Below are 26288 nucleotides of genomic sequence, written 5' to 3'. Positions count from 1 at the left end.
TGAAACTTTACATAATTTACAAAGAAAATTATTGAGATTTGGCAACATTGCAAGAAATCCAAACATTTGAGGAATAACAATAACCACCCTTGTTGTTAAAACAAATTATATGACCATTTTACCCTTTATCTATCTTTTTTTCATATGATTTAAAAATAAAATAAAAAAAAACAAACGACCAAAAGTTGTCATATGTCATTTAAAGAGAGTGAGAGAGATAGATGAACCCAATTCATTACAAAAGAGAGAGAGAGAGAAACTCGCATTGCTGTTGTTTGTGTCGAACCTTACCACAAAACTATCCCATCATCCATCAGTTATATCTTTTCAAATTGAGAATGATTGTCTAGTTTTAGAAAAAAGTGATGAATCTAGATTAGTTGGGTTGATCACAAATGAACTTGGATGATCTGTAGTGATTTAAATTTATTGCCAAGAAGAAAAAGAGAAAAAAAAAAGAGTTATGGTCTTTATCAAGATTGTCATTTAATCTTTCTTGATTTAGAAAGATTACTAAAATATGGAATTTAGTTAGATCGCTCCAAATTTGAAATGATCATCTAAATTTAGAATTTAGAATGTTGTTGTCATTGATATTATTGCTATTGTCGTTGTTGTTATTACCGGTTAATAGATAAAGAGAAAAAGAAAAAGAAACAGTTGAGAGATTTGAGAAGAGAGAGAAACAAAAATGAAAATAAGGAAAACTTCTTTAAATATAATTGTATTTTGGTTATTTTTTTAATTTTTAATAGGGTTAATAATTGATAGAAAAAAATATAACATAATATTAATTTTGAAGAGTACTTGTTATATTTTTCTCAAATGTCGGAGGTACCTTTTACAATATGATAAACCTTAGGGATACCAAATGGAATTTTCCCATAGAAATATCTAACAAACCATTCAATTTTAATTATAAACTATTATTTATTATTGGTATTATTTAATTATTAACATGTCAAATTATGTTAAATGACTTGGTTGACAAGGTAGCAATAACTTGCCACCTAGGAGACTAAAAACCCACACATATGCTCGATCGATGACGAGAAATTTATTTGGTAACTTAAATTGTATAAATTTTGTCAATTAATGTGTATTTTAAGGGGTCGCCAACCAATTTATCTAACATAATTTGGAAGTGAATCATTAATAATAAAAAATAACAAGAACAAATCATAATGTATATACAATTAAATTAAATAATAAATTAGATAGTCTTATTTAAAAAAAATTAAAATGTCAGTTTCAGTATAGAGACATAGTAAAATTTGATTTTGTTTTTCCAAATTCACCCTCATGAATATCTTTGAGATCAATCATATAAAGGAAGATATAAAAATATCAACTGCGGGCAGCAAACAAGCTGGACACGTGGCCCTCACCGCACAGAGAGAAAGAGAGAGAGAGAGAGAGAGAATGATTGCTTCTATTCTACCCTATTCTATTGTGGCTGCTGCAGCAGACAAGTTCTTAGCGCGTCTAACAATCTGTGGTGGTGGTGAAATCCCATATCCATGGGCGGGAACGAAACCCTCTCCATTTGAAAAAACAAATCCCCAATTAGAGAGAGAGAGAGAGAGAGAGAGAGAGAGATTAAACGCTCGTTTCTTATTCTAAATTGACACGCTTTCTCCCTCCCTTTCACTCTCTTCTGCGAAATGTTGAATTCACGGAAGGTAATAAAACAAGGGTTTGGCTTTATTATATTTGGAATACTCTGCATATGGGTTCCAATAATCGTAGAGTTCCCTGTTCCTCTGTTCATCATCATCTGTATTTGTGCTGACATTCCACAGATCTTTCTGCCATATAGCTTTTTTAGTACAGTTGTTTGTTTCCATGTACTGCAGATAAATTATCATTCTTGATTCTGCAGCTCTAAGGTACACATTCTCTCTCTCTCTCTCTCTCTCTCTCTCTCCACATTCATCTCTTTCTTTTCGTTTTCTTGTTTCTTAGTGAACTTTCTGCATTTTGCCTTTGTGGTCTTCTATTTTCTGACGTATCATTTACTGGGTATTCACTGTTTTTGGATTTGGAGGTATTTGCAAATTCCCTAAGTGTTTGGTCCCATTTCTCGGTAGTTAAGCGGATCTGAAAGGTACCCAGAAGATAATTATTTTTTTTTGAAATTTTGGGTTACAAGGAACTTCAATTTGATTGATTGAGAATTCAAAAGTGTCCCAATTTAGTATTTGACCTTTGGCGTCTTCTTTACTATTCGGGTTATAGACAAATGGTTTAGCTTCTCTTGGACGTTGTAATATGGTTGGGAACGGGGAGTGAAGTCTAAGCGAAGCTTGAGAGTGACCAGAAACCCCAACCCCTTTCTTTTCTTCAACAGTTGATGTTTAACAAAAAATTGATCTCGCAAGCCTGACATTGCTATTGGGTTATGGGTTTTAAGCACTTCTGGGTTTCAAATCCTCCAGGTTTCAATTGAAGTCGCTCAGGAAAGTCTCGGATTCAGGTAGCTTCTTTAATTTATGTTCTTCCTTTCATTAGTGTTTTTGTAGATGAAGTGTCTGTGAGGGACTACAGATTGTGCCTTCGCTCGAGTTCAAGATGGACCGGCGAAATTGGCTGTGGCGGAAGAAATCTTCTGATAAGAGTTCCGGTGAAACTGAAAGCTCAGAGTCTGTATCATCTCATTCTGAAAGATTCTACGATGATCAGGTTGGTGCTTTTATGTAAACTTGATTCAAGATTTCAATCTTTGCTTTTTAATTGAATGTGTTGACTTTTATGAGAATAAATGTTGTTCTTTCACCTAATTGGTGGTTATAATCAGCACCTTATCTTTTAATTTCCACATACATTATAGAATATTCCTCTTCCCCTTCCCCTTTCCCTTCTGCTTCTGTCTGGTAATTTCTTGTTAGTTTATCTCGTCTTTCTCCTGTGGTAGTTTCATATCCAATTACCTAGTTCTTAAAAAAAATGAACGACTAAATTTAATATGGAAAAGAGAAAACAAATCCAATTCTTATTCTTCTTTATCTTAGATTTTCATGTCTCCATGGTTGAAAAGCATTTCTTCTTCTTATCTTCTTAACAAATTTGCTTGGATAGAATTTACAGAACCATTTTAACGCTCCTAATATGTTTATTCACAAAAGCCTGAAATGTACCAAGCAGATCTACATATACTTAAATGGTTTGGGTAATTATGGCCTTGGTGGCATACTTTGCCATGATTGATTTTGTTCCTGTTCAGGAGCTCCGAATGGGCATGTTATTCACCTATTAGCCTATCTGCAACTGTCTCATAGCAGTTCTCCTTAAATTTTATTTTATTTTTCTGCTAAATCATATTCAACTGCACCCTTTTGAAGTGGCAATTTAAGCTGACAATACACACTAAAATTTCTTCCCTAATCTCCTTTAGAATTGGGATCTTTTAACTTTTAACATAAAAAAAAGTATTCTAACTGTGAGTAACTTGAATTTCAGCACTTAATTATGCCAATCCATAATTCAATCCTTGTGTTTATAAATTTTGAAGCAGCTTTTTAAGGCACCTAGAGACAATATTCATCTCATCCAGGTTGATGGTTGTTGTTTGGTTCAAAAACTTGTTTGTCATACCATTTCACATGGACCACCTTTGTCCAGATATCCATTGTGGTTGGACCATTTAGTAAAATTTGTCTTGTTGAAAGCACCTTCTCCAAAATATGTCTCAACTATATGTGTATTGCAACTTAAGCCTTCCAACTATCGGACACCTTTTCCCCTTAAGAGGCCTTCTATCTTTGTGTTTACCTTACATTGTCATTCTTTTGTAAAACTGATGGACAAGGAAGGACAACAAAGTGACCAGTAACTCCGCTTCCCTAAAACTTGACAATGGAAAAGTGGAGCATAGAAACAAATCTAATGTTTTAGTTAAACTTTTCATTTCCTCTGAAGCTTCAAATTTTGAGTTGTTTTTCAGGTATGAGCTACCTTGTGACTTGCCATTTTATGCTTGCATCTGTAGTTGGCACAGAGGTGTAAAGGGACTGATATTTTCTTTTGTCTTTTTCCTTAATAAGTAAAAGAGTCCGAGTCTCATAATCTGATGTTGGAGGCAGAGTAGTCAAAGGTGACAGAAGCACTCAGGCAACGCAAGGTGCCATGGAGGCACCTTGTGCACTGCCAGGGAAGGCTCCTTTACTCAGGTGCTGCCTAGGTGAATGCTTCTGATGAGGTGTCAAGGCCCTCAGGTGCTCTCCTGGGCTGTAAGAAAGGAAAGAACAGAAAAAAAATTGAAAATTGAAAATTGAAAATAAAAAATCATTGTCTTTGAAAGTCAAAGAAGGCATGCAAAATATCCTGGAAAATCTAATAGGAAGAGGAAAAATGAGAAATAAATTAGAGAAAACTAAACTCAATCTCGTTTATCTGCTGCTATGGTAAACCAATGCAAAGCACTGTAACTCTCTTTCGATTTCACCAAATTTTCTTACTTTTGTATGGCTGTAAAGGCCACCATCAAATAGATCTGAGGGAGGCAAGGTCAAGAGCAGTCATTGGAGGTTGATCAGAGCCATCAAATGCTGAGAACCCTTGGAGTGTGATGGCATATGGGTGACTGTTCCAGCGACTGCTCTTCATCGAGGCAAGCCTCTGATGGCCTCCCCTCTAATCTCCCCACAAAATCTGGTCTCCTCTGGTAGTTTTGGCCCTTGAAACTGTTTGCTACATTCTCTCTAGTTTTGTTTGTGTTTCTTAATGTATATTGTGTGTTTTCTGCTTTGAGGGTTCAGAGATGTTAATATTGAATATTGTTTTCAAATGAAGAGAACTTAGTTAACAATCATGTTTTATTGTTATTATAATATAATATACGTACGTTTTACATTTTTGCTTGAAAAATATTAAAAGAATCTGTATTTAGGAATGTTTTAGATGTTTTATAATTATGCATTATTTGATTTTCATTTTCATATTAAAATATATTTATTATTAATTTAGCCCCCAACTTTGCTTGGGAGCACTTTTTTGGCACCTGGCACCTCAGGCTATGTGAACACCATAGCGTGTTAAGGGAACCTTTCACCTTTGGCTACCTTGGTTGGAGGCATTGATTTGATATGCTTCAGTAATTAGCTTTTTGTGATCTTAATCTCCCAGCAGATGTGGAACCTAGAAATTAGGTGGCAAGGTTAAATAGAAATATGACAAAGCCAAATCTGAGTACAAGGCAGGCTTTCATTTCCCAAAAAAATGTCAATAGAGAACAAATGCAATTGGAGAACTTCTGTGGGGTTTCTTATTCTGCACATGGTGCAAGCGTTGGGCACTTTGATATCTTAATCTTACATTTCATGGCTGCCTAGAATTAAACTACCAGTCACTGAAGGATAATTGCTTGGCAACCTAAATGGAGTTTGTGCTGACTCAACTGTTGTTGAGATGAAGTGTGATTGTCTGTCTTGGAAAAAAAAAAGGAGCAGAAAAACTGAAAGGAAATGAACTAGGGAAAATGATAATTAAATCAATGGCATTCTCCTTCGATTTTCAAATTTTTGGTGGCCAATGACTCAGTAATGAATGTAATTTAGGTTGTACAGTTTTCTTTTTTGTGTTCAACTTGTAGCCAACCCACCTAGTGGGATTAAGGCTTGTGATAATGATGATGGTGATTTTGTGTTCAACATGTGTTGAAGACTGTTTTTGTCCCCTTATTTATTCGGCATTTGATGACTGAAAGGCATATCCAAACCATCATACTCAATCACCAGAAGTCACATCCAAAGCTGCACCTGGTGATGATGAACTCCATGGTTCTGTGAAGACTTTAACTGAGAAACTATCAGCGGCTCTTCTCAACATCAAGGTCAAGGAAGACTTGGTAAAACAACATGCAAAAGTTACAGAGGAAGCTGTCTCAGGTACCGATTGTTTCTCTGGTTCCTCATAATGTAGGAAGTGGTTATCATGCTCCAAGAAACTGGAGCACCAAATGACCAGTCTTATCTTTAAGTAGCTCCTTTGGTTAGATTACAGCATAAGTACACTTCTTTTATTTGTTTTGTACTCAGATTTTTAGTTGCTTCTTGGGATTATACACCTTGATTATGTAGGACCTTAGTGCATATTGGCATTCTCTCAAGATACTTTCTTGTTTGAAGATAAATTTGGCTTTCTGATTGCTGTTACAAATGCAGGATGGGAAAAGGCTGAAAGTGAAGTGTTAGCTTTGAAGCAGCAACTCAAAGCTGCGGGTCAGAAGAATTCGGCCCTTGAAGATCGGGTTGGACATCTTGATGGAGCTCTCAAGGAGTGTGTTCGACAGCTCAGACAAGCTAGAGAAGAGCAAGACCAGAAGATCAGTGATGCCATTGCCAAGAAAACCCGTGAATGGGAAGTTACAAAGTCTGAATTTGAGAGTCAGCTTCTTGAGCTCCAGTCTCAACTCCAAGCAACTAAAGCTGAAGCTCTTACCTCTGTTAATCCTGATCTCGGCCCTAAACTTGATGCTGTAGAGAAAGAAAATTCAGCTCTCAAGCATGAACTTCTTTCTAGGGTTGAGGAGCTAGAGATTAGGATTATTGAGAGGGATTTGAGCACCCAAGCTGCTGAAACAGCTAGCAAACAACATCTGGAGAGCATAAAGAAAGTGGCCAAGCTTGAAGCAGAGTGCCGTAGGTTAAAAGCCATGAATCGCAAAGCATCAACCACTAATGATTACAGGTCTGTTACTGCCTCATCGGTTTATGTTGATTCATTCACAGATAGCCAATCAGACAATGGGGAAAGGCTACTCGCAGTTGAGAATGACAGCAGAAAAATTGGTGGTTTGGAGCAGAGTGAGAGTCAGCCTGGCCATTCTGACTCATGGGCATCTGCCTCAATTGCGGAGTTTGATCAATTTAAGAGTGATAAGGTGCTTGGAAGAGATGTTATGGTCCCTTCAGTTGAGATAGATCTCATGGATGATTTCCTTGAAATGGAAAGGCTTGCAGCATTACCAGAGACAGAAAGTGGAAGCTATTGGCCCAACCCAGGAGCCTCATTGGATCAACCTGATGATGGGAAAAGCTCTTTAAAAGCTGAACTTGAAGCAGCAAGTAGTAGGACATCTGAACTGGAGCATGAGTTAGAGAAGAAGGAAATGGAAAAAATGGAACTAGAGATTGCTCTAACTGAATGTCAAGATCAGGTCAATACATTGAGAAATCAATTAATGGAAGTAGAGATGAAGCTAGTTGAACTTCAAACTCAGTTAGCAATGGCCCATGAGGCAAGGATTGCAGCTGAAACAGAACTTGATACTTCCAACGCAAAAAGAGAATTGTCAGAGTCACACTTAAAAGTCACTGAAACTGAGTTGAAAACATTGCTTTCAAAAGTTGGTTCCTTGGAACAAGAGCTTCAAAAGGAGCAGGTTTTGTCAGCGGAAGCTGTTACCAAATCTAAGAAATTGGAAGATGAGATTTTGAGAATGAAACATGAAGTTCAGACCCAAAAGGCAGCAATCTTAAATGGAGATTTGAAAATAAAGCAGGTCAGTTTTCTTATTTTTATTCTTTCTTAGACTGTGCAATGCATCAACACAAGCAAACAGTTGTAGGAAAGATGATGGAACCAACATGCACATCTTTCTGTATCTCGGAGATGGAAATTTGGACCAATTACAATTGTGTTAATGCCTGATGTCATGGAGCTGTGGTGCACCTGAATCCATTTACTCTGAAGTTGTGTTTGGATGGAGGGATATCAACATAAATCATTTAAAATTTGAAATTTGAAATGCTTTTCTATTTTCTGGGTCCAGATCCCACCCCATTCAAATGCTTTTGAAAAAAATGTATTCAAACAATGAATTAGAATTTCAAATTCTAAATTTCAAATGATTTGAGTCAAGTGACCCTATCCAAATGCAACCTTAAATGGATAAATAAAAAAGATATTATTCCCTGTGTGGAAGTTAATGTTATCCCTAATGGGAACTCAAGGGTTGTTTGTGATGGCACTGCCTAAGTTTTGCTGGACACTAGTGTGATTCTGGTTATAGTTATACATAGTAACTCCATTTCATACCAAATACAAAGGAGGATTCTCATTGCCCTATACATTTTTTTTGGCTAATATTTTCCTATACAGTTATGAAACCTAATAAAAAAATGTTAGTTTGTTTGACTTGAATAATGTAGCACATTAATGTTTTATGCATTATATTTAAGAAAGAAAAAGAAATCATATTATAAACATGTTTCTATTGAACTAAGTATTGATGTCTATTAATATAGAAACATTCCCTTCTATCTAGTCTTGGATAAAGCTCCTCAAGAAAGCATGTATCCATTTTTACAACTTTAATTTGAGTACTTGTCATGTGTGAAGTTTACATAATTAAGAAATATTGCCAAATATTTTATCCTATTATTTTTTTCTTCTGTTGTAATGTAACCCTATTAGAAATGTGTTGTATCATTGAGCAGTGAAAGATGAGCTAAGGCTACTACATCGATTCTTAGATGCAGTGCTAAATTTGTCATGGTTCTCACACTTTCACAGAAGAATGTGAATAAAGAAGTCAGTTTGGAATTAGAAGCTTAGGATTGGATTGTGGAATATTAGAACTTTGATGGGAAAGCTTGGAGATAGTGAAGGTGATTATTGGGAAAGGATTTAATATTGTTTGCCTCTAATAAACAAGATGGGTTGGGAAAAAGGCTAAAATGTTTGTTGATTTGGAATATAAAATTATAAACTTTGGTACTCAAAGAAAATCATATGAGAAAATGGGTAGGGATTTTGTGGATAAGATTTTAAAGGATAATGTAGTGAATGTTAAGGGGTTGGTAGAAACGATTATCATAGTTAAGTTACTCTAGGAGAATGTACTTTAAATTTTGGTAGTATATATGCGCCATAAATTGGATTGGGACAAGAGACAAAGGAAAATTTGAAGGGATTTACAGGGATTGTTGGAAGGAATCACTAAAGAAGAGAGATTATTATAGCCGGTCACTAGAATATTCATGTGGGCAAAAAATGAATGGTTATAGAGATGTGCATGGAGGCCATGCTTTTGGAGAAAGAAATAATGAAGGAAACACTATTTTAGATTTTGTCATGATATATGATATTGTCATAATTGTACCATATTAAAGAACTGTGATGAACATTTGATAACATATGAAATGGTTTAACTATGCAAATAAACTTCTTTTTTAAGGTAAAAAGAAATCTTGTGTTATAAGAATTGTAAAGTTATACTAGAAGAATGTGATGTGGGATATGCAACATGATTGCAGTAGATTGAAGAAGATGAGAAGAAAATGGGGGAGAGGAAGATAAGAATAGGCAAAGAAGAATTGCAAACCCATGAGAGAAAGAAAGAGGAGAGATTTCTAGAAGGGGGTGTTCAATAGTTCTTTTATTTAAAATTAACAAATAATTTCTAATTATATCTTAAGCCTATTTATAGTTTGAAATTCAACTAAAAGATACATACTCTAATTACAATTATCCAAATAAATAAATAAAAACTAAACTCTAAAATGTAAATAAAAATAAAATAAATTAGAAACTAAACACTCAACATAGGGTTATGATTAGATTGCCTAAACACTCAACATAGGTTATGATCTTCAACATTCATATCGCAAAATGGAGGAAAGATGATAAGAAGTGAAACCCATGAAACAATGGTGAGATTTAAAAGGTAAGAAATTGTTTTGAGAAAGAGACAAAAAAGTTAAATATTTTATTCATTTGTGTTAGGTATATATACACTCTACTAGGTACAACTTAGGATGGACTATGTACAAGTCTAAGCATGTACAATACAATAAAGCTAACACTCCCCTTTAAGCAAGGTACATATCATATGTGCATAGTTTGGTACAAATGTAGTCAAGCTATGGGCCTTGTAATGCCTTTGTAAGAAGATTAGCTAGCTGGTTATTTGAGCTAACAAATGAGGTACTAATTTCTTGGAGGGAGCAGAACAAGATCCTAGGTTGTGTTAGCTAGCAAGGCATAAATCTCCTTCATAGCATGATGCCACCCAGGGTGAGATAGAGCCTTTGCATTAGTATTAGGTATAGAGACAGAAGAAAGAGTATAGATAAAAGCAGAATAAACAAGGATAAACGATGATAACTCACAAAAGTATAAATGGATTCTAAATGGAATGTGTACCGTGGTGAACAGGTGTATAGACTAAATTAGAAGGAGACAGAAGAATGACACCATCAAGAGGAACAACAACATTTGCAATAGATGGTGGTGGAGGGATGACAAAAGGCACAAATGGTGGCTTAGAACGACATTGATAAGTTTGAATAGGAACAGGAACAATAGGAATAGGAATAGGAATAGGAAGGGGAAGCAAGGGAGGAAATCAGAGACCAAAAAAACCTCATGAAAAGAGGATGAGACATTGGATGAAGAAGAGTAAAAGGGGGTAGACTTGAAAAAGGTGACATTAGAAGAGAGAAAGTACCTACAAAGATGAGAGTAGCCCATAAATACACATTAAATGGAGCGAGGAGACAATTTATCATGACCAAGGGAAATAAGATAGACAAAACAAGTTGAGCTAAAGAAGGGGGGGGGGGGGGGAGGATAGATGGGATTGTGAGGAGAAAGTAAAGTATGAGAAATGACCCCATTCAAAATAGAGAATGGCATACGGTTGATCAAATAACTAGAAGTAAGAATAGTTGTTGTAGTTTTGGATAGAAAAATTGCTTTCTATTATTCGAGTCTCACAAATATATATGAATTACAACTTAGTAATTGCCCCTATGAGTCAGTTATGCCATGAAAACTGTAAGGCTGGAAAAAACTATCACCTAGGGACAAAACTGTACACTTAAAAATACAAGATTGTATAATACACATTTTTCTACACTCCCCCTCAAGTTGGGTTGTAAATATTAAGTAAGCGTAGCTTAGATCTCATATTCTCAAACTTGGTCTTTGGTAGAGCCTTGGTCAGAATGTCCACAATTTGTAGAGTAGTAGGTATGTAAGAAATATTGATAGTTCCACCTTTAACTTTTTCTTTTATGAAGTGCCCATCTATCTCCACATGTTTAGTTCAATCACGATGAATTGGCTTCTTAGTTATACTTATAGCAGCTTGATTATCACACAACATGTTAATTGGACCATCTATTGCAATTTTGAGTTCAAGAAGTAACCATTTTAACCACATTTCTTTGCATATTCCATGAGCCATTGCTCAGAATTTAGCTTTAGCGCTACTCCAGGCCACAACTATTTGCTTCTTACTGCACCAAGTAACCAAGTTCCCCCAAACATAAGTACAATATCCATAAGTTGATTTGCGATCAGTGATAGAGCCAGCCAATCAGCACTAGTCAATACCTTCCTCTTCTTAGTTTTCTTAAAGTATATGTTGAAGAATATAAGATGAAAAACACTGGAAATTCAAATTGTTGTTTTTGAATAGAAACTGAGAGATGATGAAGTAATAAGGAATATTTGAAACTCAAGAGATGAGAGGATGAAGAGATAAAGTGGTTCAAAATAGGATAAAATTGCCACTCAAGTTTAAATTCTACCCTATCTATCTGTAACATATTTCAAATTGTTTTATTGTACTTTATCCCTGTATTTTAGGAGCAACTGTGGCCAAGCTCGTGTATATATATCCATCTCAAACTCAATACAAAGGGAGAAACAAGTTGATTTGTTAGTCTCCAACCCTACCTAAGTTATTTCTACTTAGGTTATTTGTTTTGTTCATGGTATCAGAGCCATCGATCTTGTGGCTGAATACCTTATCCTTTCCATCCAATAGGCTATAGTGTTCATAATGCCTGGTAACCCATTGGCTAGTGAAACCTCCACCACTATTCCTATACTAACAAGAACCACACAAGTTCCGGCTATTCCAATCTCTCTTGACAGCCATACCCTTCAAATTACTCAAACATAAGTTGAATGGGACTAACTTTCAAGAATGGTCTTAATAAGTTTTGTTGGCTACTAAGGGTAAAGGAAAAGTGGGATATCTTACTAGTACCACCCCTATGCTTGATACTGAAGCAACAACCTATGGAGTCTGGGATGTCGAGAATTTGATTGTAATGGCTTAGTTAATTGATTTTATGGAGCCAAAGATAGGCAGGACTTATCTTTTCTATAAAATAGTTAAGGACATTTGGGAGGCAGTGCAGGAACTCTACTCCAATATGGAGAACACTGCTCAATGCTTTGAAATCTAGTTAGCAATCCAAACAACTAGACAAGGTAACCACTCGATAATTGAATTCTATAACATTTTGACTGAGTTATGGTAGAAGATGTACTTGTTTTATGAAATTAGTGTCATGACCTAGGAGCAATAGAGGAGCAATATTTTAATAGGGTTATAATAGTTTGTTAGGAGATATTTTGTAATTTGTTAGGAGCACATGGGTGATTTTAAAAATTCAGTTAGCAGCTAGCTATGCCTATAAAAGGGCTACTTATAAGAGGAGGGGATATCATGTGAAATGAGATTGAAATCCTCCCCTTCTAATTCTCTCTATCCCTCTCTAACTTCTTTCTCCCTTTTTGCTAATTTCATTCCCTTCTTCAAATCTATCATTCTGACTTTTCTCCTAATTCCAATCATAACTCTGTTAGTTCTATATAATGGCAAGTATATCCCAAGGGGGGGGGGGGGGTGAATTGGGATTTGGGTAAATTTTTCGATAACTTAAAAACTTTGGCTTGCAGGATACTATGTTTTGAAACTTGAGGAAATATGTTTCGAAACTAATTTTTCTGTTAACTATGTTTCGAAATATAGATGAGTATGTTTCGAAACCTACAGAGGTATGTTTCGAAATAGTACTCGCTGATTTGTAAATAATAACACTTCTTTAGATTTTCAAAAATGATTCTTTTTAAAAAACATGAACAAGGATAACAAGAAGTAGGAATGAGAAATCAAGTACACACAAGATTTATAGTGGTTCGGCACTTGTCTACTCCACTACCTTTAAGCTTACTCACTTGAAGGATTTGCAAATTACAATCACTTTTACTAGCGATCAATGACACCAAGGGTTTTATCACGGTTCACCTTAAAACCTTACATACTGAGTTTTTACGGGCTCAACTCAAACCTTACAACAAAATAAATAACATTTATTTTTTACAACCCAACAATTTGAATGTAATTAAAACACCTTACCAAATAGTTATAACAAACCTATTGGTATGGAGTGAGGAAAGCTTGAAAGAATGAGAGCTTTGGTTTTGACTTGCTTCTCCTGTTTGTACCACAATGCACACCAAGGAATGATTGAAAGGAACTTTTTTGAGAGTTCGTTAGAAGAGCTTTGTTCACTTGTGCTTGTGGCAAAAATCTCTTGTAGATGTGTAAAATTGTGTATGCTTGAGAGAGAGAGCTATCTTGTCTTCAAAGAGCTGATGTATATAACAAAAGGATAGACTTTTGGCTAATTATAACCGTTAGAGACAATATAAGAAAGTAGGTTTCGAAATATACTTATTAGGTTTCGAAACAACACATTTTTACACGTAGGTTTCGAAACATACATAACATGTTTTGAAACATACAGCCTTTACAGTTGGATATGCACCAAGAGATAAAATGAGTGGAAGACATCTCTTTAAAAACAAAATGATTTGGTTTTATTCTTCACTTAAAACATATCTGAATTTTGAACATTAGGGTATGGGTATAATTTCAAAAATAGGCTTTTTAAAATAGCTTTTGAAATAAAGTGCAAAAGCATGACAGATTTTTGAAATTCTTCTGACAGAGTCAGATGTTTCGAAATATGAAAAGTAGGTTTTGAAACATACTTTAGAAACATGTTTCAAAACATGTTGAACAAGGATACACTGTTGACAGAGGTTTCAAATATACTAAATAGGTTTCGAAACATAAGCTTAGTTTTCAAATAGATTTTGAAATACATCATATAGATTAAGCAAAACTTGAAACCTTTTCAATATACATCTCGAAACAAGTTTAGAAACATGGCAGACTGATGTTTTGAAACATGATGCATAAAATTGAATTTATTCAAACATATTAAAGAGCATTTCGAATATGTACAGAAACATTACAGATCTATGTTTCGAAACATTGAAACATAGTTTCGAAACATGATATGTTAAAAATTGGATTTTTAAAACATTTGACCTTTAGCAACAAAACACTAATCATGCATGTTTTGAAATATGAAAAACTTATTTCGAAATATGAGATTTTCATATGGTTTTTCATCAAACACATTTTCTCATGTACCAAAAAAATATGATACAACCAATCCTAGGTAACCCTGAGAATGTGACAAATGGTATCAGAGCAGTCAGTCCTTGGCTATGGTTTTGATTCGAGTTGAAGTGAAATAAGTTTCAGTGATTAAGGTCTAGACTGAGAAGGCTTGAAGGTGACTTGGCCAGGTTGTTTTGACGGTGTGTCTGGTGACTCTAATGAATTGATTGAGTAGCGAATTCTAGGGTCCGATGAATTCAACATAATTGGAAGTTCTAACAAGTGACCAAGGCGACTTCCAGAAACGATCCAGAGTCAAAGTAGATCCAGAGTAGCTAATCCAAGAGGCGAGTTCCTTCGATCAATTCTAGACTAGAAATTGAAGGCAAAGTGGGCCAAGCACCTCTAGGTTTGAATTGTGAAGGTGAAGCAGGAGGAATTCTTGGCTAATTGACCTAGGCGATTGTTGGGAGGCAATTGATTCTCCTAGGTGACTTTTGTGAGGCGATCGACTGTCCAACAGACCTAGGTCGCTACATGTGGTTGATGCAAGAAGAAAGGCATGGTCGGAAGTGGATATTGAGCAATCACTAAACAACAGACAATGCAATCGAGGAAGAAGACTCAGATTAGAGGCACTAAAATCCAAATCTAGGTCATTGCAGGTGACTAAAGTGATTCAGTGAAGCTCACTCTGACAATCCTTGGTTCTGGAATTGGATTGAGGGCTTGTTATTTATGGCCATTGGCAATCCTGATCAGTGGTCGAGTGCAGATCTAAGGAGATAGTAGTAATCGATTGGCTATTTTAGATCACAGAAGCCTATTATAGGTTGCCAACTACTCTGAGGGGATCGGTTTCCCAACAAATCTAGGCGACTTCAGTTCTTGAGGTGTATTAAGTTTTTGTAAGACATAGGTGACAACTAGAAGCCATTCATTCTAAGGCGATTTAGGAAGATAAACTCAGAAAAAAAAGAAAAAAGAAAAGGTGGAAGTCAGGCTGTTGAATCTAGGATCGATTATCACACAAGAAACCTCACTCTCCCACAGCCAAACCTCACCCGATAAGAACAAAAATAGAATAATAGATATTAGGGAAAATCAAAAGCAATAACAGAAAAGTAAAGAGACAAGAACTTATCCTGGTTCAAGCATGAAATGCCCAACATCCAGATTATCGGTGACCAAGACAAAATCCACTAGAAAGCTAATAGGATACAACACTCCCTCTCGCACACTCTTGGCTATGAACAATAGCCTCCCTCCCGAGAATACAAGGATCGAGCAAAACTCTCTCTATTCTCTTTAGAACCCATGCAAGATAATTTGAAAAGAATGAATGCTGAATACCCCCCTGAGAACCTATCCGCTTCTATAACAAGAAATAAAACCCTCTATAGAAATAACAAGAAATAAAAAGACTACTGAAAAATAACTTACAAAAGTTATTTCCGTTACATTTTTAAACACATAAAATATAAACATACAGAATTATTCTCAACTACATACTAAAGCCCTCTACCGAGACTTGAAAACTTAATTAATGCAAATCATAACACAGGTGATTGCTGATTATTAGTGGTTGTTGAACATAAGTGATACCTAGAGGTTGTTCTCAGTTGCTTCTATACTTATTAGGCGATTTTAGCAGGCTGTGAGAAAGGAGATCTCAGCTATGGAGGAAGATTTTCAAAGGAAATTAAATGGTGGAGATGGTCACAGGACTTGGTGGAAGTGCACAGTCAAGGAAGAAAACACTCAAGGAGGAATGGGTTGCAACAAGAAATGAATTTGATAACCTCAAACAAAAGATGGACGACTTGATGGTTTTATTCTTTCAAGAATTTCAGCTTAGTGTTCTTGTTGAATGCTTTTCTAAGGAGTACTCTGCTTCTCTAAATTAACTTAGAGATGAATTCAATAACCTAACGCAAGAAGGGTCAGTAATGGATTATAAGGTCAAATTTGAGGAATTGAAAGCGCTGATGCTTAATTCTCAACCGACCTTGAAGGAATCTTACTTTGTGTTGAAATTCATTGATGGTATTAATGATGTGTTGAGACATATTGTGAGAATGATGTGTCTTGCCACGGTAGAACAAGCGGCGGAGAGGGCGAGGTTTCATGAAATAATATTGGAAGCCATTTTTAGAAAGCACAGTTGGCAGCCTAACGGTTATGCTAAGAGCAACCGGCAGGTTGGAGGTATTCCTAAGACTACTGAGGTTTAAGATTCTAACTGATTGTTGCAAGAAGTGAGGATAGATCTGAAACGGAGCAGGTTATTCAAGATGACAAGAGAGGAAGAGTAGCTCTTAGAGGAATTATTGAGGCTTTAACAGAGGAGAAAGATGTTGAAATGAATCCTATTACAATTGTCAAGAAAATTCATGTGGATCACATTTTACAATTGCAGGAAGTTGGTGATTCAGTGGGTATGCAGGTTATAAATCAAATTGGAGGTGAGAACTGCGAGAAGGATAGCTTCATGCATTAGATGTTTGGACAGGGATGGCAGTTGTAGGAATAGTCACTGCGACACCATCGGAGAAGATTGATTTAGATGATGGAGTTGTTGTGGAAGGAGATATAATGGCCGCTGGCGCTGTAAAGGAAGACAATTTGCCTATTACAAATACTATTGAAATTCCACTGAAGGAGAATTCTATTGACATGAATTTGGGTACAGTTGTTACGCAACTAAAAGAAGGGCTAATACATCAGGATGTGTCTAATGAGAGCCGACAGGAGAAAAACGAAGGATTATTGAAGGAATTGACAGAGGAAGCAAAGTCTCTTGCATTACCCCAAGTGCCTAGCCTAATACATGGAGAATCAACTAATGTATGGGATTTGGTTTTGGGAAAAGCTGAGGATTCCTTGGTTGGGGTTAAAACAGGCAATAAGAATGTTAAGACAACTTTAGCACAAGGGTATCTTACTTCTGACATGGAAGTTCTTGACCTTGAATAGTATAACGACATTGTGGTTATTTCAGAAGGTGCAAACTAGTTTTTGATGCTGATTGTAATAGAGGTAACCAAAGCAAGTGTTTTAGGGGAGCAGGACATACTCGCTAAAAAGAGAGATGTTGATTTCTCTTTCAGTTATAGGATGGAGAGTAGAAGAGAGTTGGACATTGTTCTTGTTCCACATGCCAGGATTTGGAATATCAGAACTTTGATTGCCCAACCTCCAGAATTATGATTAATCAAGACATGTCCTAGTAGCATCTAGGGGAAGTTTCCTAAGAGTTATGACCCTAATAGGAATTGTCTTTGTAAGCAGCAGATTCAAAGTTGTGAGGAATTTTGGAGACTGGTTGTAGTTGGAGGAAAGCTAAGAAAAATAGCTGTAGAAGTCAAAAGTTTAGCTGTGGAGAACAAAGCTGTTGCTGCTTTGTGCATTCTTGCTGCAGCTGGCCGATTAGGATTTTTGTCTACTGTAATGAATGATGGAGTGATGATGGAATTGATGCTGCAACAACTTCTAGATCTGACAATTCTACATTGCTGCATTTAAAGGTGCTTGCAAATATTTTTGCAAGTGAGAATGACAGTTGGTCTGTCTGGAATCCATTAACTGGCACTAAGGATGCATGTTTGTCATCCTTAATTTTACTAGATGGTGATGAAATATTTAAGGAAGTTGGGGTCACAGTTAGCCAATCCTCTGGACTTGCACTAGCCGACATCAAAGGAATTGTGATTTGGAAAATTGGTGAGGACAGCAGTTGGTAGATTTCAGCTACTCACCTTGACCAAAGGAGAGTGATTGATTTTGGTTGTGTTCCAGTCAAGGTGTACACGAGAGCCACTGCAAATTTTTTATGCATACAGAGGTTTTTCAAAACTTCTCCATCCAAGTTGTGGAAGAGAAGGAAAAAAGTATATTGGAAGCTGTGGAGGTTTGACATTTCTTGGGGACAAGAAATGTTTTAAGGCGGGGGGAATTATCATGATTTTAGGAGCAATAGAAGGGTAATATTGTAATAGGGTTTTGTTAAAAGAAAGAAGATAAGGAATCATGAATAGCTCGGGAATACAAATCAAGATCACGAAGGAATTCAATCTAAGAATAAGGATAAGCCAGTTCCAAAATATCCGAATTCTTGCTAATCCTAATCTATAAATTAGATAGCTAAAAGTGTTATAATCTACTCCTATAAAATAGAATAGATATGAGATTTTTTAGGAGTTTTCTGTATATATATTTCAATAGTTCAATGAATCATTCAAGGTGGAATGTTTTCATAAATCTCTACCTAATTCTTTCATGGTATCAGAGCCACGTTCTTGTGACACTTGATAGCTTGAGTTCTAGTTCATATAGGACTCCTAAGCTCATGGTATGGCTGAGAATCAACCAGCTAGTGAGACTTCCACCATAAGTCCTCTTCCAATGAAGAATCCTCAAGTTCCAATCACTCCAACAGCTCTCGATAGCCATTCTCTTTAAATCACTCTACACAAACTGAATGGAACCAATATTGGAGAGTGGTCCCAATCAATTTTGTTGGTAGTTCGAGGGAAGGGAAATGTAGGCTGTCTAACTGGAGCTATTTCAAAGCCAAGTCCTGAGGCAGCAACCTATGGTGTATGGGAGGTAGAGAATGCCATTGTTATGGCTTGGTTGGTCAATTCCATGGAACCCAAGATTGGAAGAACCTATCTATCCTATAAGACAGTTAGTGAAATCTAGAAGGCTGTCCAAGAGATCTACTCAGACCTTAAAAACACAACCCAAAGTTTTCAAATCCGATCGATCATTTGAACCAAGGTCAATGTACAAATTCAGTTACTGAATACTATAATACTGTAACTGAATTATGGCAGGGGATGGACTTTTTCTATGAGATTACATGGGAGTGTTTTGAAGATGGAAGAAAATATGACAAGATGGTAGAGAAAGAATGGGTATTTGATTTCCTACATGGCCTAAACTTAGATTTAGATGAGGTAAGAGGCAGATTACTTGGGACAAACCCCTTCCCATCAATGAGAGGTCTTTGTTGAAGTAAGACGAGAAGTGAGTAGGAAGAAGGTAATGTTACCCACATTAGGGCATTCAAACAATGAGGTATATACTCAAAACTCTGCCCTAAATATTTCACGTATAAGATTTCCTACCATAGCTAAAGGAGAAGTCCAGAAAGATAAACAGTGGTGTGACCACTGCAATAAGCCCTCTCATACTAGGGAAACTTGTTGGAAGATCCATGGAAAGCCAGCTAATTGGAAGCCAAGGAATTAGAGAAAGGGAGGTTAGTCTACATACATTGTAGAGGCTGAAAAAGGGAGTTCAAATAATGTCATCTTAATAGCTGATCAACTGGAGGTTTTACAACAATTACTCAGCCAAACTAAGGTGAATAAAGCTGAAATTACTGACAACATGAATCTGGTGATATCCCTAGCAGAAAAAGGTAATGCAAACTACTCTCTACTCTCTCAAAAGTTTTATACTAACTTTTGGATCATAGACACGGGAGCATCAGATCACATAATAGATTCTCTTAAAATTTTATTCAATTATGAACCTTGTGATCAAGGCATTCCTATTTTTATGGCTGATGGAACAATCTCTTTAGCCAAGGGAAGAGGGGCAACTTACATATCAGGCTTAACTTTAAAATCAGTACTTTATGTACTTGATTTAAAATGTAACCTGCTATTAGTAAGTAAACTAACCAAAGAAGAGGGTTGTGTAGTAACATTCTCTCAATCTCATTGTATTTTTCAGGACCTATCATTGGGGAAGATGATTGGCAATGCTGAGGAGAAGGGAGGACTTTACTAGCTTTCAAGATTTGATCATCCTACCGAATTTAGGTTATCTATTCAGTCCTCTTCGGCTACTGTTTCAGAATCTGACATTATGTTATGGGATCAACGATTATGACATTCTAGCTTTGAGTATCTTAAGAGTTTTGTATCCTTCTCTTTCTGGCAATAAAATTCAAAATTTTCATTGTGAACATTGTATCCTTGCAAAACAAACCAAGGGCTCACATCCAAATCATATCTATAAACCCTCAAAACCATTTCATTTGATTTATAGTGACATTTGGGGACCAGCTAGGACTCCCAATCTAACACACTAGATGGTTCATCACATTTATAAATGACCATATAAGAGTTAGTTGGGTATTCCTAATGAAAGACACCTATGAAGCCTACATTGTTTTCAAAAAGTTTCATCAAATGATTCAAAATGTCTATCAATCATCTGTTCATATATTGAGATTTGATAATGGCCAAGAGTATTTTTCTAGTGAATTCAATTAGTACCTAATCGAGCATGGTATTATTCACCAAAGCTCATGTCTCTATAACCCCCAACAAAATGGGGTAGTTGAAAGAAAGAATTGACATCTTCTTGAGACAACAAGGGCTCTAATGTTTACTCATTCAGTTCCAAATGCTTATTGGGGAGAAGCTCTTTTTACAGCAGCCTACCTCATCAATAGGCTTCCTTCAAAAATTCTGGAGTTCAAAACTCCCTTGAATGTTTTCCTTGAAACTTTCCCTCACCATACCAGAGTTCTAAACTCCTATCTCCTAAGGTTTTTGGATGTAATATTTTTGTACACAAAAACTAGCTTACACAATCCAAATTGGACCCAAAAGCATTTAAGTGTATTTTTGTTAGATAATCTCTTACTTAGCAAGGATATAAATGCTATAATCCCATTACCTAGAAGTTTATTGTCTTGTGATGCCTCTTTTATCGAGCATCAACCATTTTTTTCAAGACAACTCATTGCATGAGAATATCTCTAATGTTGAAGATTATTTGAATCCAATTAGTCCTATACGTGCTGATTCCTCTCTTACTTCAAACCCTACTCCATTACCGACTCCTATCCTTGATCCTGAAACATCTAATGCTATTCCTGAATGCAGTTCAGATTCTATTCCTTTAACCCTAAGAGAACACCAAAATTCCAAAAGATGATCAGGTCCAAAATAAACCACCATTAAAGGTTTATTCTAGAAAGCCTTGTGATCCTTAGGTAACCAAATCATCTAAGCTGGAGATAAGTCCAAAAAATATGGTTGCATATGATGCTAAGGCACTAAACATAATGGAACATGAAGGGGGTAACAAAGAGGATGATCTAGGTATCCCAATTGCTTTAAGAAAAAGGGTAAGATCTTGTACAAAGCACCATATTTCCAATTTTCTAAGATACTCAAAATTGTCTCCTCAATTTAGATCATTCACTATTAGTCTTGATAGCGTGGCTATTCCTAGAGACATTTATCATGCACTATAGGATGAAAGATGGAAGGCAATAGTCATGGAAGAAATGCAAGTTTTAGAAAAAAATGATACATGGGAAGTCGTAAACCTACCAAATGGAAAGAAGATAGTAGGCAACAAATGGGTATTCACCATGAAATATAAATTTGATGGGAGTATTTACGGGTACAAGGCTAGGCATGTGGCCCAAGGATTTACTCAAACTCAAGCTTGGACTACGAGGAAACGTTTGCTCCAGTAGCTAAGCTAAATTCCATCCAAGCATTGTTATCCTTAGCAGTAAATCTAGATTGGAGATTACATCAATTGGATATAAAAAATGCTTTCTTGAATGGTGAGATGGAAGAAGAAATCTATATGAGAATACCACTTGGTTTTGAGGAGAATGACACAAGAGGGAAGGTATGCAAGTTGAAGCAATCATTGTATGGTCTTAAACAATCTCTAAGGGCATGGTTTAAGAGATTCAGTGATACTTTACACCAACTTGGATACAAGTAAGGGCAGATAGATTACACTCTCTTCACAAAAATAGAAAATGATAGGAGAAGAACAATTTTGATAATTTATGTAGAAGATATCATCATCACGAGAGATAACAATTAAGAGATTGAAAAATTAAAGCATCAGTTGAGGGAAACATTTGAGGTAAAAGATTTGGGAGAATTAACATACTTCCTAGGATTGGAAGTAGCAAGAAGCAAGGAAGGTATATTCATAACTCAAAAGGAAATACACCTTAGACTTGCTAAGGGAAACAGACAAACTAGGGTGTAAACTAACAAGTACTCCCCTAGAGCCCAATTGGAAGAATAAAGAAGGAAAAGAAGAGTATCTTGTTGATAAAGGAAGATATCAACGCCCAGTAGGGAAGCTCATCTACCTATCTCACACAAGGTCGGATATAGCATATGCTATAAGCATTATCAGCCAATATATGCATCTTTCTTCTTGAAAGACATCTTGAAACAACTCACCATATCCTTAGGTATCTCAAAGGAACACCTGGGAAGGGGCTAATGTTCAAGAAAAATTAGGATAGAGGAATCAGTGGCTATGTGGATTTAGATTGAGCAGGCTCTATTGAGGATAGTAGATCCACATCAGGGTATTGTACTAAACTATGGGGAAATCTAGTGACTTGGAGGAGCAAGAAATAGCAGGTTGTTGCTCATAGCTGTGCAGAGGCTAAGTACCGAGCCATTGCTCAAGATATTTGTGAAATAATATGGATCGAAAGATTGATGAAGGATCTATCTATGCCTATATCATCTCCTAAACTACTTTATAGTGATAGCAAATTAGCTATCAGCATTGTGAACAATCCGATACAACATGATCAGATGAAACATGTAAGAATTGATAGATATTTTGTTAAGCAAGAGATGGAAAGAGGTGACATAAGACTCACTTATGTCCCTACTGAAGATTAAGAAGTAGATATCTTGACTAAAGTAATGCAAAAACAAGGCTTTGAATTGCTTAGAGACAAGCTGGGAATGATTGACATCTATTCACTAGCTTGAGAGGGAGTGTTAGAAAAAAATAAGGAATCATGAATAACTCGGGAATACAGATCAAGATCACGGAGGAATTCAATCTAAGAATAAGGATAAGTCAGTCTCGAAATATTTGAATTCTTGCTAATCCTAATATGTAAATTAGATAGGTAAAAGTGTTGTAATCTACTTATATAAAATATGAGGATAGATAGGAGGTTTTTTAGTAGTTTTCTGTATATATATTTCCATAGTTCAATGAATCATTCAAGGTGGAATGTTTTCATAAATCTCTACCTAATTCTTTCAGGTTATAATAGTTTGTTAGGAGATATTTTGTAATTTGTTAGGAGCACATGGGTGCTGTTAAGAATTCAGTTAGCTGCTAGCCATGTCTATAAAATGGCTACTTGTAAGAGGATGGGATATCATGTGAAATGAGATTGAAATCCTCCCCTTCTAATTCTCTCTATCCCTTTCTTAGTTCTCTCTGATTTCTCCCTTCCTTTTTGCTAATTTCTCTCCCTCATTCAATTATATCATTTTGATTTCTCCCCTAATTCTAGTCACAACCCTGGGTAACCCTTGGAATCTGACAATTAGTTGGGAGTGTTCCGAAGATGGAGTGCAGTACAACAAGATGTTGGAGAAAGAACGAGTGTTTGACTTTCTTCATGGACTCAACTCTGACTTAGATGACGTTCGAGGTTGATTGCTGGGAACCAAACCATTTCCATCCATCTGCTGGCATTTGTAGAGTAAGACGAGAGGAAAGCAGAAAGAAGGTAATGTTGAGTTCATTTTTTTGCCAATGAGAATAGCACTCAAAATTCAGCCCTTGCTACTTCCAGATTGAAACCTACAACATCACCACATGGTGAATCTCAACGAGACAAATAGTGGTGTGATCATTGTAATAAATCTTATCATACAGGAGAAACTTTTTGAAAATCCATGGCGAAACCAACAACTTGGAAGCCTAAAACTTAGAGGAAAGTCACTCAGTCGGCCTATGCAGTAGATTCTAAAGTGGGGAAAACAACTAACCTGACTTTGACTATGGATCAACTGGAACTTTTGCAGTAGGTATTAAATCAGATGAAAGTGTCAAAATCATCTGATTCAACAGTGTCCTAAACCAACAACGTCCCTTGCCAAACAAGGTACATCACACCAGTGTCTACTCTCTAAAAACCTTACTATAGATGTTTGGATTGTAGATACTAGCGCTTCAGATCATATGATAGGTTCATCTCATACATTGTCAACTTATAAGAAGTGTGATAGGGATGTAATCGTCTCAAAGGCTAATGGGATAGTCATTTTTTTGAAGGAGAAGGATCCGTCCATATAGTAGGCCTACACTTAAAATCCATGTTATATGTGCCTAACTTGAAATGCAACTTATTATCTGCAAGTAAGCTAACCAAAGATATGAGTTGTAATGGTGACATTCTTTCCATCTCACTATGTTTTTCAGGACCTGTCTTGTCTTCGGGAAAAGATGATTAGCAATGCTAAGGGAAGGGAAGGCCTTTACTATGTTTTAGGAGTCTGAACTTCCACTACATCTAGGAGACTGTTTAAGACCATAAAGAGATTTTTTCAACTTTGTTTTTTTTTTATTCTCAAGACCTATAGGTATCTCCATGTACACCTCTTCTAGATCTCCATTGAGAAATGCATTCTTAATATCCAATTGATGTAGCTAAATAGGTAGAGCAAGACCAATGAAAATATATGAGACTATCCCACAACATGTTCTTGCCATTACACAAAGCATAATGGAATAATTTGTGTGTTGCATACCTTAACATGTTCTTTCCATGTATACCTGTGCCTATGCATGTTGTATGTCAACAATTCTAGTTCTAAAGGTTTTCAACCTTTTCATAGTCGATTCTTAGGCCAAATAAAAGAAAACGGTTGCATTAGGTAGTTAACATAGATTCTAAACAAAATTGGAGAGCTAGAATTTATGTAGCTGACATAGGTTGTGGGATTAAGGCTGGTGATGATGAAGTGAAATTTCCCTTTTAAGTAACCTGTGGACTAGTATCTTATAAAGATGGGTCATAAATAACCCTTAAGCTAGCTTTTCAAAATTAAAAAAAAAAAAATTGTGATCTAAGGAGAAAAACCTCCTGTACAGTGGTGACTGAAACAAGTGGATCATAACTTGAATCTCATGTGGACTCTATTAAACTCCATTATAACTAAATCCAGCGTCACAAATGGAGAGGTGCTTCATGCTTAATTCAACTTTATATCAGCCTAAACCCTGAAACCTTTCATCCTTGGGAAATCAAGAGGCAATGACATTGTATTTCTGAATTACTGCTGACTTACTGTTAAACTGATGCCCGAGTTGTTTAGCATATAATTCCTTTTAATAAGACAAGACGGTCATCTTATTATCATGTCCATGACAGGAGAAGGAACTAGCAGTGGCCACCAGTAAATTTTCAGAATGCCAGAAAACAATCGCCTCTCTTGGCCGCCAGTTGAAATCCCTTGCAACACTGGAGGACCTCCTAACTGGCACAGAGAAAACACTGGAGCTTCATAAAGAAGGATCGCAATGTACCGAAGACAGTCCTGCAACATGGAAATTGCATCCCGGTGACTTGCATTTGCAGGAAATGGATTCTCAAGCTCCAAGAAACATGGTCAGTTCTGCCAATCAATCAGAAAATGGTAACGATGTTGATTATTTGCTGTCAGGAAGCCCCGTGATTACTGTTGAAAAGAGCCAAAGCGGGTTTGGAAAGTTGTTCCCTCGGATTAAGCAGGCAACAGGATGAAAATCAGTGAGGACAAAGCGGTTTTGGGCTTGGGAATTGTACAGCAGAAGTCTTGATTTGAGCTTGTTAGCAATGCCAGATTTTATGTAATGAGAATTAATCATTGTCCGTGGACATAATGTTGATGATAGGTTCCCATTTCTGGGTGCTGGTAAAGAGTGTAAATTTATGTATTAGTGGTTCCAATAAACAATCTCTTTCTATGGTTGAACACTGTACAGAACTTTAAGAAGATTTTGCTCATTTGTGCTTCCGACCTTGGTTTTGTGGTTCTTTAATGTGATAGCAGGATCTATGATGTTATGTTAAGCAACATTCCTTCCGTAGTAAACTTCAATTACATCTACATTAGACATCATACTGGGACTAACTTCCATTGAGCAAGATTGGTTATATAAATTTTAGCCTAACAATTATCAATTATTTCTACGACATTGAAAGAAATAAACTAGGTATCATCACCATCTTCCTCCTCTACTTCTACTAACACCACTTTACTTT

At 36.2% G+C, this 26288-nt stretch overlaps 1 protein-coding gene across 6 annotated transcripts; it reads left to right on the top strand.

Moving 5' to 3' along the window:
• Window positions 1-1434: 1434 nt before the first annotated feature.
• LOC127800704 (filament-like plant protein) lies at window positions 1435-26041 on the top strand. Of its 6 annotated transcripts, none has more exons than XM_052335479.1 (7): window positions 1435-1682; window positions 1857-1889; window positions 2439-2476; window positions 2572-2682; window positions 5705-5885; window positions 6162-7501; window positions 25416-26041. In XM_052335479.1, the coding sequence occupies exons 4-7, from the start codon at window positions 2572-2574 to the stop codon at window positions 25785-25787; spliced, it is 2004 nt and encodes a 667-aa protein (XP_052191439.1). In that variant the 5' UTR covers window positions 1435-1682; window positions 1857-1889; window positions 2439-2476; the 3' UTR covers window positions 25788-26041. The 6 variants fall into 6 exon arrangements, with proteins under 6 accessions (XP_052191439.1, XP_052191438.1, XP_052191435.1 ...); XM_052335478.1 differs by having other exon boundaries at window positions 2548-2682; XM_052335475.1 differs by lacking the exon at window positions 2439-2476 and having other exon boundaries at window positions 2512-2682.
• The last annotated feature ends 247 nt before the right edge of the window (window positions 26042-26288 follow it).

The sequence above is a fragment of the Diospyros lotus genome, chromosome 4 (assembly GCF_014633365.1).
Source record: "Diospyros lotus cultivar Yz01 chromosome 4, ASM1463336v1, whole genome shotgun sequence".
Taxonomy (NCBI): Eukaryota; Viridiplantae; Streptophyta; class Magnoliopsida; order Ericales; family Ebenaceae; genus Diospyros; species Diospyros lotus.
The sequence above is the reverse complement of the archived record's forward strand: the minus strand, read 5'-3'. Positions and strand labels throughout refer to the sequence as shown.

Coding starts and splice junctions, on each gene's coding strand:
- LOC127800704 (XM_052335475.1), top strand. CDS start 2,572: ATGGACCGGCGAAATTGGCTGTGGCGGAAGAAATCTTCTGATAAGAGT. Junction 5,886..6,161: donor TACAGAGGAAGCTGTCTCAG/GTACCGATTGTT, acceptor TTACAAATGCAG/GATGGGAAAAGGCTGAAAGT. Junction 7,502..25,415: donor GAGATTTGAAAATAAAGCAG/GTCAGTTTTCTT, acceptor TGTCCATGACAG/GAGAAGGAACTAGCAGTGGC.